Source organism: Drosophila eugracilis, unplaced genomic scaffold (genome assembly GCF_018153835.1).
Source record: "Drosophila eugracilis isolate 14026-0451.02 unplaced genomic scaffold, ASM1815383v1 contig_2152, whole genome shotgun sequence".
Taxonomy (NCBI): domain Eukaryota; kingdom Metazoa; phylum Arthropoda; class Insecta; order Diptera; family Drosophilidae; genus Drosophila; species Drosophila eugracilis.
The window spans coordinates 567,946-582,439 of NW_024573036.1; the positions used below are offsets into that span (position 1 = coordinate 567,946).

Below are 14,494 nucleotides of genomic sequence, written 5' to 3' on the forward strand. Positions count from 1 at the left end.
GTGGTTATTTTATTAAAGCTATAATTAAATGCTGACTAGATATAGTTAAAGTTATATTACTCTTAAAGGTATATAGTACAGCCCATAATTAGGGAATAAGTCTTAAAGTCTATGTCCTAAAAGTGTTAAATCTTCCCAGACAGATGGACAACATAAATTGTTTTGCTCGTGGAGACAATTCGTTAGCACCTTTCCCACTGATTTCCGCCATGTGGTACGGAGTGGCTCGACTGTTTCGTTGGAATCATTAAAACTGACCACATCAATTTGAAAATAAGTGGAACTAAAACGCTATGCTAATTTTAGATCGGGTCCCCCACGCACACTGGCCGGCGATAATGAAGCGATGTATTATTTTTAACATTTGCAAAAAAGTGCTGAAAAGAAAGGCAAATCGTCATCTGTAGTGTGTGAAAGACGTCATGGGTTGGCATTCGTGTGGTCTATGCATCATCTAGATCGCCTGGCCCCCTCGAATTCCGAATAACGAAATCCGGCAGACACGAGCTGCATGCGTGGACGCCTTGGCAATTCGAGTTAATTGCTCTTTAGTGCAGCCCAGATGATTGAGTGAATTGAATGAGACGATTCGATAAAATTCGAAAATTGGTTCACACGACTGGCGCATGACTCGTAAGTGGACTTTGGTCCCAAAAAATCTAAATATACTTGCGTGGTACAATATCGAGAGTGCCCGATCTCGTCTAGCAGCCTGTCTGTCTGCTGCTCCGCCTCTGGATGCAGGCGCCTCGTCTCGCGTGGTCCAAAGTCCAAGTTGTCAATTCTGCCCATCATCGGCGCAATGCCGTTCATGGCTTCGCAATTACTACGCTCAATATCAATTTGTTCGCACTTACAAAGCCAACGGAAAGTTTCCCCAGCATACTGATTAAGTGGCCCCTCATTCAACTCAATTTTTAATTAATTTCACTTCTTGTGGTCCGAGCTATAGAAATAATTTTGGCTCCAGTTTGATTATCTCCTTGAGGATCCACGCTGAGCCCACATGATCAGACCACAATCGGACCACCACACCTGTCCGCTCAAAAGCCCTCCATACTGAGCACATGTTAATTAGTTTCCTAAACAGTTAGTAGTTGCCTTTATACCGATGAGTGGTTATTGATTTTCACTTGAGCTGCGAACACTGTGATTAAAAAAATTTACAATTTCTTAAACTCAAGGATGGGTACTTATTAATTTGTATTTATTAGGTCAAGTGATCAAAACAACTAGAAATATGGCTTGTTTTTCGATCTTATTAAATGAAATATATTCGTAAAGTCACAGGTATCCTGTTTGGGTAAATCAATTTTAATGTTTTTATGTTTTAATCAGGAATATGACATTGTACATGTTATACTAACCTATTGATATATTCAATTTTACTATTCTATTTGAATTTTTAATTAGATTAGCAGAGCGTAATTAAAATAAAAAATCTAGATTTAGATTTCGGCCTTGACAAAGTGTTTACCATAATACATATAATATATTTTACTAATCTGCGCGCTAAAGAATTTTTTAAATTACTTTTTCTAATTAAATCGAAAGTCGTGGGTGTTATCAATGGTTATCAAAATATATATATAAAACAGTGTATATTTGTGTTTCTGTCTGGCTACTTTCCGGTTGTCAACAAGGAATCCTCTGTAATCAGAAGACTTTGTTCTGCTGGCTCTCGTATTAACCTATAAACCAAAGAGTATAAAATAAAAAAATCGTTCAACTAACTCCATTTTCTCAACCTTAAGATTTTTAGATTTGAAATGTTTTACCTTTTCAACACTAGTGAATAATGATGATTATTTATTTGCACTTCAGAAGTCAGGCATAGAATTTTCCTGATCAAATGCAAGGGCAAAGTCTAGACGAGTAAGGCCATTTATAATCGTAGCTAGCAAGTTAAGTGAATCTGAATAAAATACAAAGGAGTATAGCAGAAAAGTTTTTGAAAATATTTTTCTTTTTCGAGCTAAACATAAAGCTGTAAACTCAGAATATCCTTATCAGGGCTATATTATAATCGGTTCATTCTTGATTTAATTATGACATTAAAAAACTGAAATTCTAGAGGCCCGACCACGATAAGCCGGATTTTGTGACGTGTTTTTCAGCACGCGCGCCAGTTTTGAAAATTAGACGTAGGTTGGGAACAAATCGTGCCTCGATCCTGAGTATATTAATTATGAAAGGTATAGAATGTACGATTCCACGGCATTCCATTTGAGGTGAATGCTTTATTATGAATTCTCAAGGTAAACAAAACTCGAGACGAATTTAATCAGCCGATTGGCATGAGGTCTGAAAGTGAAACACGGTGATACGGATTCAAACTCAAGTTTTCATTTATATAAACAATTTACATATTATAATCCTCCATGGTAATCTCAAAAGGCCCATGCTCAGCAGTCGTGAAAACTCTAAAATTATGATATCACCCATGCTAATCAATCAAATCAACAAGCGAGTCGAAAACAAGAAACCTCAAAAACGTCGTAAAAGCTCACAGTAAATTGGTCAAGAAGGAAACGATTAGTTGGCCAAAGAGCTAAACAAAAACAAGAAAGTGTGGAATAGCTTGGCTCCCAAATCAGGGATACTTTATATTTTGTAAGAAGTAGAAATGTTTTCTAAGAAATTCATAGATTCATTCATAGTGCTTATAATAATAAGATAGGCTTGAAGATGGGCTTAAAAATGGGTTTGTTTCAATTTTAAATCGTTCCAGGATGTTTTCTCTCATTAGATATATAAATTCTCGTATAATATTTAGTATAATGCTTTCTTTTCTTGACGAAATGAAAAACGTATCATATTCGTGTCTTTAACTACTACAGATTATAAATAGACTTTGGGCTGTTGAATAAAACGATTGTATCGTCGGTGTGAGAACCATTAGCCATTAGGCAATGTCGGCTATCAAACAAGCTGCTGGACTACCGATGGACTTTGAACCGGTTGGAACGAGCGCAAAAGCCCCACCGTCACCGACGTCAGCTCACGTTTTGGGTGACGAATGCTGCGCTCGAGCCCCAACCACCTCGAACATGGGGCATCGAACACGCTCGAGGGTCCGTGTCCGGCGTGGGAGTTCGATGCAGGAGGCGATCGAATCGGAGCCAACCGGATTTGAAAATGTCGCTGTGGGTTAGAGGGGAAAGCTGCACCTTATCACCAGATCTCCCTGCCTCTTTCACACTCACACTCGTTCTCAAAAAAAAAAACCAAGTAAAATTGCGCATCACTTAATAACTCGCAGAGGAGTGCGCCAATAATCGGCGGGTCTGTTATCAAACAAACTGAACTGTCTGCCGCCCGAAGACTGGGCCATACCCATATACTCATACCCATACCCATACCGCTCCCCACAGATACCGTTAGTCGTACCGCTCCAGGGCAGCTTTTGCGGTCGCTGCGCCGCCCATCGTCGAATTATTCACACGCAGACGTTCCCGACGATCGGACCAAAAAAATCAAATCGTGCAAATAACCAATTTGGTGACAAATAATTTTTAGACTTCTCCGGAAAAAAGTATTCGGTGTGTTTTTTTAGAAAAAAAAAGGAAAAGCGAAAGGCATTTGTTTTTGTTGAACAAAATAATAGCTTGTCACTCTGAGGAGATCAAGTTCAAGTGGTGAAATACAAAACAATGATTACTCTGCGAATATGATTTGCGAAAACAATTAATAAGACAATCAGCTATTAAATCAATCAAATTCAAGGACATTCGAAAAGCATCCTTTGAATAAAGCTTGTGTTAAAGAAATGTATTCAAATATGGATTATTAATTTAGGTGAGTTACATAACAAGAATACAAGTATTTATATTTTATTATTTTTTAAAGGTGCCTGCTTAGCATGTTTAACAAATAAATTGCGTCTTAAAAATGCTCAGTTCTATCAAATTAACAAATCAAACAAGTGATGGTTTACTGAAACAACATAAACATATGCTGTTTAAATATTTTTTTAATTTGTTTTCGAAATTTATATTTTATTTTCATTAAGTGAGTCAGTCATACGATCAAGATAAACTCGATACGGATATAAATGTCTATCATGCCGAGTCATAGAAGTTTCTAGCTTAGATTCTGAAAGTCATTAAATGATTAAACAAATAATAAATTTATTAAATTGTTTATCGATCAAAGGCCTATCACTTGATTGATTGACAGTTTTCGGGCCTACAAGGCATAACCTACAAAAGCTCTTGGCCAACGTGTGCGAATTTTAAGAGCTATTGCCACGTCGTGAGATATTAACCAAAATATTAGTGTGCTCAAGTGATCTTAGTTAATCCTGCCCCTAATTTATGGAAGCATCGCTGATGAGCGTGTGGGGAAAAAGTATTATGGCAGATTAATTTGCGCTGCTTCTGGCAATCGGGGCAATCTCCGTGAGCGGTTCCAAAGTCCAGATCGTGGCATGCTCCCAGGCGCTGATCAGCGAGAACGGCGTGATCGGCGTGATTTATTGCCAAAAACCCAAAAGAGGCAGCGGCATTTTGTTGCAGTGCATTCAACTGCAGGGCGAAAGAAGAAATGCAAGTGATAATGCCCGGCAATTACGATAGCCCCAGCCGCTGCCCCGTAATTAATGCGAAAATGATATGGGGAGCAGGAGCCCAAGAGTCGCCGCTCATGGAAAACCCCCAAGAAGAGTCGTCAAGTCAGTTAGTCGGGAAGGCATATCTTACTACATATATACGAGGCTGTACTTTGCACCTCGACTCAACGCATCTCGAGACTCCCAACTCCACTCCGCTCTCCAGTGCTCCGATTTGCATCCACTTGGCAACTGCGGAGTCTTTAGCTTTTGTTTCTGCTGAGAATCACGCGCCTTATGCGTGTCCGATGACGTAGCGCCACTGCCTCGATCGTTGGTCGTTAAATGACCTTCTTCAACTTTGGCGCCCCCCTTTTCCGGACCTCCATGTCATCGAGTCGCACGCCTCGGTTTGATTTCTGCCTTTGATAAGTCGGTCAGTCGTTAAATAGCGCCCAGTGCAGAGCTGAAATTACGTCAAAAAAAAGTAAATAAAAACGTGTCACATGTCGCGTGTGTGGTAGTCCCTACTTCCTGATCCGATCTGATCCGATCTTTCAATATGGGCCCCCCCACCGCCATTATCGACGTCAGTTGGTGTGGCGTGGAAAAAATACAGATTTTGGAACGTGGCAATCTACGTAGATTGTGGAAAAATATGCGATGAGTTGATAAGTGGAACGACCTATGTTGAAGGCAAGGACACCATTTAAATTGAGAATTTTTAGTGAAAAGCCATAAGCCTTGGTAGACTTTTAGTACAATTCCCAATCATGATTAACAGCTTTGAAATTTGAATTTGATTTGAATATTCCAAATCTCTCTCTTATATAAAAAGTTCCATTGTTGCATAACTACAAGTAAGGTTCTTGTAACACTTACTTCCTAAGAATCAAATAAATTACCCCTCAGATATAGTTTCATTGAGATCTGAAGGTGTTATCTCTTTCATAATAACAAGCACACGTTTTACTTATTTGCCATTAAACCTTTCTAACAATGTTGCAAGAACTCACGGAGAGGCCTACAACGATTCCTGTTAATTAAGCGAACATCTTTATAGTATTCATCATTTCTATTCATTCCGATGATCTAATTGGCTTCAGTTTTATAAAAGTTAGAATTCGTGACAAGCAAATCGGGCACGTGTTCAGCTCTTAAACCGAAATGAAATAGACGGTAATATAACTCGTGATCTACGCGGCGGCCTTCAGTTTTCTTGACCTTACCCGACTGTTCTACATTTAGCTGAGACCACAACGAGCGAAAGAAATTCTGGCTGATGAAATTCCCAAACGAAAATAACACACAGCCCGTGAATCGCCCACTTGAGGTCCCCGTAAATTCCCAATCGCAACACTTTCTTTCGAATTCAAATTAAAAAGAATAAACACAGTAATTAAGGGGCGCCAGTCATTTAAAATGCGAGTGATTTTTAATCGCGTGTATTGATTACCCAAAACCGATTGGAGGCAAGAAGTAAGCCCTGTGAAAATCGCACTATAAGCGCAGTTAATTGGTTAAATGCTCTCGTTTTGTGGCTTGCCAAATGGACCATTGGGCGTTCCATAGATGCGCTACAGAAGTGGAAAATCGCTGTTATCAGCAACGTGTTCACTATTAATTGATTGACACACAATCGAGTCGGATCATCAAAGTCAAGCTTGATAGCGCTTCGGGGTAATTAGCATGAATGGGCCACTCGACTCGATCCGAAATCATAAATTCACTTCATATCAAAATGCCCCATTGTGGCCAAACGCTTGCCAAAAACGACACCAGATAGCGACTGCTATGGGGGCGTGGCGTCGCCAAAGGGGGCGGCGTAACCAAAAATAAAACTGCAATTAAGAATTTTACACTTGCATATTTCGGTGTCTTGGCGTTTTCTTGAAGCTGATGCAATGCTGCACCGCACTTGCATATCCAATTGTCTTCGGCGAGAGAGCGCCATGTAACCATAACCATGGTCTACGGTCTGACCGATCGTCTGGGGAACCAAGACCCGAACCCCTCGGCTTGGTTTGAAACCGATCCAATACGATTCACTTTGATTCGATCGGATCCGATTCGAGTGGTTCGGAACACCTCGGCTGGTGCTGCCGCTCGCGGAACGATCAATCAGCGGAGCGGCGCTCGTCACATAAATTGTTCTACTAATCAGCCAACCGCTTCATTCATTCACAACTCGTTTGCGTTGCCGCATGTCGGAAGAAAAGGAAGCATATTCAAATCCTATATAGTATATACTTTATACACGTGATCTAAGCTAATAAAGGCCAGCCCGTCGAAGAGCCTCTCGTGTCCATTTCGTGTCCGGGTTCAAAGTTACTGCCTCAACCCCCGGCAGATTGAGTGCCAAGTCATCGAATTCCAATATAATAAATCGGAGTGTGCTCACGGTACGTGTGGGGTCCACCTAATTGCCATCTAATTGCACCTGCTTATCAGCCACTCTGCGCAACTACGCTTTCGATTCGAGTCCTAGCCAGATAAGCCATTAGCATTTGGCCTTTAGCTCGGTGGAAGTGATAATGTGAAATGAAAACTTGGCAAAACTAAATCCTCCCGGAATTAATGTCAAAAAATTGAGCTTTGCCACCTTGTCGTTTCGCATTTAATATTAAAAATAAAATAAATGATGCAATTCGATGAAATATTAAGCGAGACTTCTGGCTTAGTGAGTGATAAGTGCACCTGCCTCGCTGGCATATTAAATTGCATTTTAATTGGGGCAAGACACTCGAAGAGCTAACTCGTTGAAGAATTTCATGAAAATAATTATGAAAATAAATTTTAAATCATTTCGTTAAAAGATTAAGTTTATAATTTTTTAGTTTAATTGACAAAAAACTTTCAGAATCTTAAAAAATCTTAAAGTGAAATTTCCCCCTTTCTTTTTACTTGCAGACCAAACTGAAACTCAAAACAGCTTATCATGTTTTATCCAAGCGTATAAATCGTTGGCAATAACTAAAAAAACGAAAAACGTTTCAAAAGTGCTTGAACAAGGCTCTAAAACGGCAACAATAAGTGAATACCGCTGCAATTCTATGAGTTTTGTAAACCTAAAAGCCAAAACAATTGATGTTTTAATGCTGCCAAATAGATAGCAATCAGCCCCAGCCGATAAATCAAGAGTGAAACCAAAGGAGATCAACACTGTATTGAATAAATCCCAAAATTTTAAAAGGAAGTAAATCACAATCATACGAAAATGGCCAAATACTTTATAGTCCTGATGCTGCTGGTGTGCCTGGCCCTGGAGAATAAGAATGTGTACAATCGCCTGCATGCACGATCCCATCCCAGTTCTCGAGGCGACATATTGCGTCCTGATCCCAAGCACCAGCCGCATCCTCACGTACAGCACACCTCGCAACAGTTACAGCAACAGCACCACATCCGTCAACAGCGATCCCGCCAGGCTTAAGCACATGGAACCAGATCCAACCAGTGAGGAGGACGATGCGCCGATAACTAAGCAGGAATACTACGCCCGTCTGAGGCGCCACGTCATGGAAAAAAGGGAACAGTTTCGGCGGCAGGAGCTTAGCTACAATCATCCTGGTTCCAATCCGGAACAGCTTAAAGTCCCCCGCCTATGGCAGCACCTGATGGAGCAGGAAGAGAAAGAACACCCTGTCATGTTCGGAGATGCCCCCGAGGATTCATCCTATAGCGCCGATGATCAGTTCGATGATCAGCTCGAAGGCCTCTCTCCTCTGGACTTTGTGCGAAATGAACTGATGGCAGAGGAGCAGAAAAATCAAGAGAAGGATCTCGATCTGGACTTGGCACCCGAGGCTCCCATAGAGCCTGAGCCTGAGCTGGGAGAGAGGAACATTACTATTTCTGTGAAGTCCAGCGGCGGAGGATGTCCCAAGTGTGAGAGCAACCGTCAAGTTGAGCATATCTCCGAGGAGCAGCTAACCCATTTGCGCATCGAGTTTGTCAAGCAACAGATCCTGGAGAAGCTGCGTCTCAAGGAGAGTCCCAAGGTATCGGCTGTGGAGCTGCCTAAGCCCATCTTCGACGGGATGACACTCTCCCATCCGGACGACAGCACCAAGAACAAGGAGCTAGACGATTACTATGCTCGGACTAGCAAAAAGTTCATTCTGCTGAATAGAGGTAAGCAGTTCATTAGCAACTTATTATTTTGACTAAATAAATTAATTTTCTTAAATAAATTAAAAAAAGTTTAAAGAAGAATCCAATCTTAGAGTTAAAGCTAACTAAATTTTTATTATTTTTTCTTATCTTAACAGAAGAGGTTGAGTGCAATCGCGTGGGAGGTGGGAAATCCAACCCGTCCATGTGCTTTAGCTTCAAGATCGACGATGCTGATGCCGAGGGCTTTGATGTGAGCACCGCTGTCCTGTGGCTCTTCAAGAACAAACAGAACCGCACTGATGAAGCCTCACTGAACAGCACCAGTTCCCAGCAGACGATCGTCGTTTCCGAGGTGGAGGTGGATCCCCAGAAGGACTCCAAGTATTTGACGGCGACCAAGACCATAGCCATCCAGTCGGTGAATGTGCAAGGTTAGTATATATTCAACCCCTAGAACATAATCATTACCCAAAGAAAAGAATCGCACACGTTTGGACCTTTGGTCGGCAGCCGTTCCGGCCAAAACTGACCCCCAATACCCCCGGGAGAGAAATCAAATTCAGTGACATGTCTATACTAGATGGGTATTATTCAAATTATACAGAACGCCGATAAGTAGCAACGTTGACAACCACTGCCCGCTCCATCATCATGTTTGTGTTTTCAATTAGACAGATCATTGCTCAGATTCGTGATTTTTATTTTCATGTGGGTGAATAACTTGCTGAAATATTTTTCGTGGGTGCAAAAACTGAACTTTGGCCAAAAAACGAGCTCGTCTCTTACACCCCGCGAAATTGGGAGTTCCCGGGGTCAGTTAGATGATAAGAAAGTGGCTTTACAAATATTATGATTCTCTAAAAATAATGTTTCGTCTGTTTTCATCAGAACTTTATTGAATCCCTAACAAACTTCTCTTCTTTCTGAATATCTTCAGATGAATGGATGAAAATCGACATTGAGTGGCCCATCAAGCATTGGATGAGCGGTCATGAGCTAAGTCACCTTATCCAAATCACCTGCGGTGGCTGCGATGTTAGCGACATGGAGGAGATTATCTCTGTGGACAAAGACTACCGGCCGTTCATCATGATCGATATGCAGAATCGCCGCCGGAAAAGCCGTCAAAAGCGCAGCATCAACTGCTCCAGCGGAATGACAGAGTGTTGTCGCGAGCACCTTTACATATCGTTCAGGGACATCGGATGGAGCAACTGGATCTTGAAGCCAGAGGGCTATAACGCCTACTTCTGCCGCGGATCCTGCAGCTCGGTGGCGAGTGTTACGCAAGCGGCCTCCCACCACAGCTCCATAATGGTAAGTGTCCTGGCTAAATTTCTCCAAAAAAGGTTTCGATTTTCTTAAAAATTAAGTAAGAAAAATGTCTGAGATTTTGAGATTTTTGAGACAATATTAAACAAAACACTAAGAGACTTCGTATTCTTTTTCTTACAGAAAATTCTCTCCACAAGCGGTGCAAACAAATCGCTGGAGTTGGTGCCCTGCTGCACCGCCAAACAGTATTCCTCGCTGCAGCTGGTCGTAATGGACTCGAGAACGTCGGCCACGGTGAAGACGCTGCCCAACATGGTGGTGGAGTCATGTGGCTGCAGATAGAGATAGTCGGTGCCCCTAGGCGGCCACCGTTAACAGCCAATTTACAATTACATATCGGACAAATTAGTCGTAGACTCGTTCCATTTTAGTTAGCATTCAACTACATTTCTCTTCAATTAATTTAAATTCATTTGCAAAGCATTTACATTATCGTTATTATTACTTAATCGTAATTATTTGTAGTGCATGTGCTGCCACTAGTTGTAGTTTAAAGCTAAAGTCAATGTACTTAAGCACTCGAAGTATGTAGGTAGTTAGCAAATAGCTTCACTTAATTTAATAGCGTTACTAAGTGCTATCTTTAAATATGTAATGTAATTATTTTCATTGTTTAAGTAGCGTATATTGAGTTAGCGAGAAAATCGTAAAGAAAAGAGGAAAATAAAATATTGAAAGACAAATCAAATTTGGTTTTTTTATTGAGAAATCGATTTTTTAGAAAAATAAATATTGGTGGGTCGCAAAAGTCCTTTGTTAAACTTAAATAATAAGTCGACCCATTAATTAATGTATTTTTAGCCCAATCACCGAAAATGCTATTGGTTTCATTATTATTCCCCAAACTTTTGTATGTAATTATATTTCACCATTAAAAGATTAAATTGTAGCATACTTTTTGGATGCTGGCCTCATACAGTTTTGCGGCCACTGCTTTGGAACTGCAAAAGCCTTAAAAAATTTAGTTCACGCCCATTCAATTCTAATCGTAGCGTTTCTCCAGCTACAAAGAGGCATAACACATTTCGTAAAACGTCACAGAGTGTCGTATTACTGGCAGTTAGGCAAAATTTTAAGTTTCTTTCTTAACTATATTTTTAAGACAATTATGTCGTTGTCCGCGAAATCTGTACTCAAGGAGGGCTCCACACAGTTGGACCATATCTGCGAGCTAGAACTTGGCCAGCAGGCCTCACATCAACGCCTGGTTTCCTTAATAGCTACAATATCCACAAGTTCCCGGAACGTGGACACCATATACGCCATGATTAAGAGAGGGGTTAATATATTTCGTCTAAATTTTTCCCACGAATCGCATGAGATGCACTCGAAAACTATCGAGCTGATTCATGAGGCGCTGGAGAGGATTCTCAAGGAGACGGGTCAGATTCGAACGGTTGCCATTGCGGCTGACACGCGTGGGCCGCAGATCCGAACTGGCCTGTTGGATGGTGACGTTTTCCTGCGAGCCGGTGAAAATCTGCGGCTCTCGATTAATCGGGATCTTTACGACAAAGGGCAACAAGGAAGCGGTCTATGTAGACTATCCAAACATTATTAACTTGACGAAGCCCGGCGATCGCCTGTTCATTGACGACGGTAGGCTCCTGCTTAATATCATGGAGGTGGGCGTGGATGGGCTTTTATGTGAGGTCATCCAAGGCGGTCAGCTGAACAACAACTGCAACGTGATCCTTCCGGAGATCGAGATAGATCTACCGGCCGTGTCCGAGAAGGACATGTTCGACATACAATTCAGCATAAAGCTGAATGTAGACTTCCTCTTCGCTTCGGCGGTCCGCAGTGCTAAGAACGTCAAGGAGCTGCGCGCGGTGCTCGGTGAGAAGGGCAAGCATATCAAGATCATCGCCAAGATGGACAGCAAGATCGCGCTGAGTCGCTTTATGGAAATAATGCGGGCGGCGGACGGACTGCTTCTTTCCCGTGCAGATCTAGGCACTCAAATACCCATCGAGAAGCTCTTCATCACCCAGAAGAGCATCCTGGGCCAGTGTAATAAGGCGGGCAAGCCGGTTATAGTAGCATCGCACATTCTGGAGTCCATGCGCAACCTCCAACATCCCACGCGAGCTGAGTGTTTCGATCTGGCCAACGCGATCATCGACGGAGCGGACTGCATCATGCTGTCCTCTGAAGTGGCCATTGGGTCGTTTCCCAAGGACACGGTTGCCACTTGTGATGTCTTGTGCCGAGAGGCCGAGAAGGTTCTATGGTTTAGGGACCTTTTCTCCGATTTGGTTAGCGAGGTGCGTGGCGAGCTGGACGCGGCCCACTCTCTGGCAATTTCTGCGGTGGAGACGGCCAAGCGGACCAACGCCACCCTAATAATAGTCCTAACCACCTCGGGACGTTCAGCAACACTTGTCAGCAAGTTTCGGCCACGCTGTCCGATCCTGGCAATCACGCGTTGTGAACGGACCTCCCGTTGGGTCTACATGCATCGCGGTGTCCTGCCGGTCCTCTACACGTCAGAACCGAGTTCGGATTACGCCACTGATGTCGATGCCCGTGTACAATTTGCCCTGACCTCCGCAAAAAAGTGGAACATAATCGAAGACGGTGATCCCATTGTGATCTTGAGTGCCTGGAAGGATGGCGGCGGGTTCACCAACAATGTGCGTGTGGTTTACGCATTTTTCGAAGCGGATCAGGTAGACTGCCTATTCCGATCGGATAGGAGGCGATCCCGCAAGATCTCAAACCTGCAGATGGCAAACCGAGAACAAGAAGGTAGGCACTGAATGAAAATTTTAAAAATTGTGGTCCTCCAAATAATTTGTTTTTACCCGTTTTGTTCTTATTACAGAAAAGAATACTGGACGGGATAAGTGATCATTTCTTTTGGAAGATATGGTGTTTGTATATCCATTTTTCAAAAAAATATTTGGGTTTTTTTTTAATAAAATTAAAATTGTGTAGTCTACTCTAATAGCTTAACATATGAGCACATTTTTTGTTAAAGCTTAAAAAATTGAAAACAATATTTTTGTAGCAATATTGCTTTGATTTTATTTAGTTCTAACAACCTGCCTTAGTTTTAGTCTGTACAAAAGTTCGTAAGATTTATTTTCTTCTAGTAAAAAGCGGTAACGAACTTTAATAGAACGCAGGAGTGCAAAACGTTTCTTGAAAACTCATAGGCCAAGAATACAAATCGACCGTGATTTTTTGGAGTGGCAAGCCGTAATCCGTAATTAACAAACTCCAAAAGTCCCAGGATTTTGCAACGGCGCAAAAATGTTGATTCTTTCATATTCCTTTTATAGAAGTTATAAAGTATGTGGATTAGAATATAAAAATTATCAAGAAAACGACTTACAGCTTATATAAGGGCGATGCAAGTGCCAGTCCCATAAGATTACCCAGATCCCTAACAAGTGCAAATATCGGACTCAATTCATGACGCATTAAAGTGGGCTCCTGGCACCATTTAAAGCCCTATAAAAATATACATATATCTAACTTATATAGCTTTGATAAAACTACGACTCTCACCTGCCGCACAGACCAATGGGGATCCATATCGAGATGTAGTTTTACAAAATAAACCGCAACCGCCAATCCTCCCAAGAAGCACACAGCAGAAACCGCATAGCCCCGTGTTCGGGAGTACAAATACTTGACGTTGTTCTCGAAGGTATTGAGAGCCCTGATCCCAAAATAGCTACCCAGGATGCATTGGTGGAGAAACTCTGTGGCATGGTAGAGGCGACTCAGCCACATGCAGACCACCAAGCCAGAGATCAGCGGATACATCAGGCAACGATAAACGGGTGAACGCCAGGCGGTGAACCGATCCCAGCAGCGGACAAAAAAGAACGAGGAAAGGATAAGAACGAACACCGTAAAGGCCATCGAATGGGAGCAGGGCAGGCCCCCGCTCGTCTCGTAGCTGATTGGATTATTCATCAAGGCCACTGTCGGCTTCACGCTTGCTTTTGTATCGGCAAACTGCTCCCTCATAAACCACAGTGGCCTACTCTCCGGAAAAATCCTGTTTTAATGTTTTGAACTTAATTTAAATTTACGAGAGATTTTTAATAACTATATTCTTACCACTTTTCAAAGGAGTTCAGTGTACTGACTAGAACAACCGCTGGCCATAGGTGCATGACAATCTCCTGACTGAAGATACCACATAGCGGGATGAAAAAGTTAAATAGGTTGCTTGGCTCCACTTGAACGCTAAGAAAATTCCACAGGGGCTCACCGAAAGATAAGCTGTAAATGGATTTTAAATTCACAATGCCAAAAATGTTAAAAATAGGCCAATTCAAACCGTTCTTGGGCCCATTCGTTAATGAACAGCTCCCGATTAAGCGTTACGGTGTACGTTCTCGATGCGAAGTCTATCATGCGATGAATAACCTCCATTACTCCTAAATGTATATTTTTTCAACTTGAGTTATTTTCGTTTTCGGCTAACTCGCTTTGAGAAATTTTTATAACGGGTTGCTTGTTTGCTAGTAAACA

The 14,494-nt window shown here is 41.9% G+C and overlaps 3 protein-coding genes across 3 annotated transcripts; 2 read left to right on the forward strand and 1 right to left on the reverse strand.

Annotated features, from left to right (window-relative positions):
- The first annotated feature begins 7,375 nt into the window (after window positions 1-7,375).
- Window positions 7,376-10,688, forward strand: LOC108111132 (growth/differentiation factor 8). The gene is given in 5 exon segments (XM_017220497.2): window positions 7,376-7,976; window positions 7,978-8,683; window positions 8,821-9,096; window positions 9,603-9,982; window positions 10,121-10,688. Coding segments are annotated over 5 exon segments (1,734 nt in total). The 5' UTR covers window positions 7,376-7,766; the 3' UTR covers window positions 10,283-10,688.
- Window positions 10,689-11,055: 367 nt separating this feature from the next.
- LOC108111239 (pyruvate kinase) lies at window positions 11,056-12,952 on the forward strand. The gene is given in 3 exon segments (XM_017220641.2): window positions 11,056-11,513; window positions 11,515-12,751; window positions 12,828-12,952. Coding segments are annotated over 3 exon segments (1,668 nt in total). The 5' UTR covers window positions 11,056-11,108; the 3' UTR covers window positions 12,854-12,952.
- Window positions 12,953-13,010: 58 nt separating this feature from the next.
- LOC108111240 (glucose-6-phosphatase 2) lies at window positions 13,011-14,492 on the reverse strand. Its single transcript, XM_017220642.2, has 5 exons — window positions 14,301-14,492; window positions 14,078-14,242; window positions 13,517-14,015; window positions 13,341-13,459; window positions 13,011-13,278 (listed from the first exon to the last, which is right to left on the reverse strand). The coding sequence occupies exons 1-5, from the start codon at window positions 14,393-14,395 to the stop codon at window positions 13,095-13,097; spliced, it is 1,062 nt and encodes a 353-aa protein (XP_017076131.1). The 5' UTR covers window positions 14,396-14,492; the 3' UTR covers window positions 13,011-13,094.
- Window positions 14,493-14,494: the final 2 nt, after the last annotated feature.

Excerpts from the sequence above, each read along its gene's own strand:
- LOC108111240 (XM_017220642.2), bottom strand. The coding sequence starts at position 14,395 with ATGGAGGTTATTCATCGCATGATAGACTTCGCATCGAGAACGTACACC. Across the intron at positions 14,016-14,077 it reads CTGAACTCCTTTGAAAAGTG|GATTTTTCCGGAGAGTAGGC; the intron begins GTAAGAATATAG and ends ACATTAAAACAG. Across the intron at positions 13,279-13,340 it reads GCATCGCCCTTATATAAGCT|GAATATGAAAGAATCAACAT; the intron begins GTAAGTCGTTTT and ends CTTCTATAAAAG.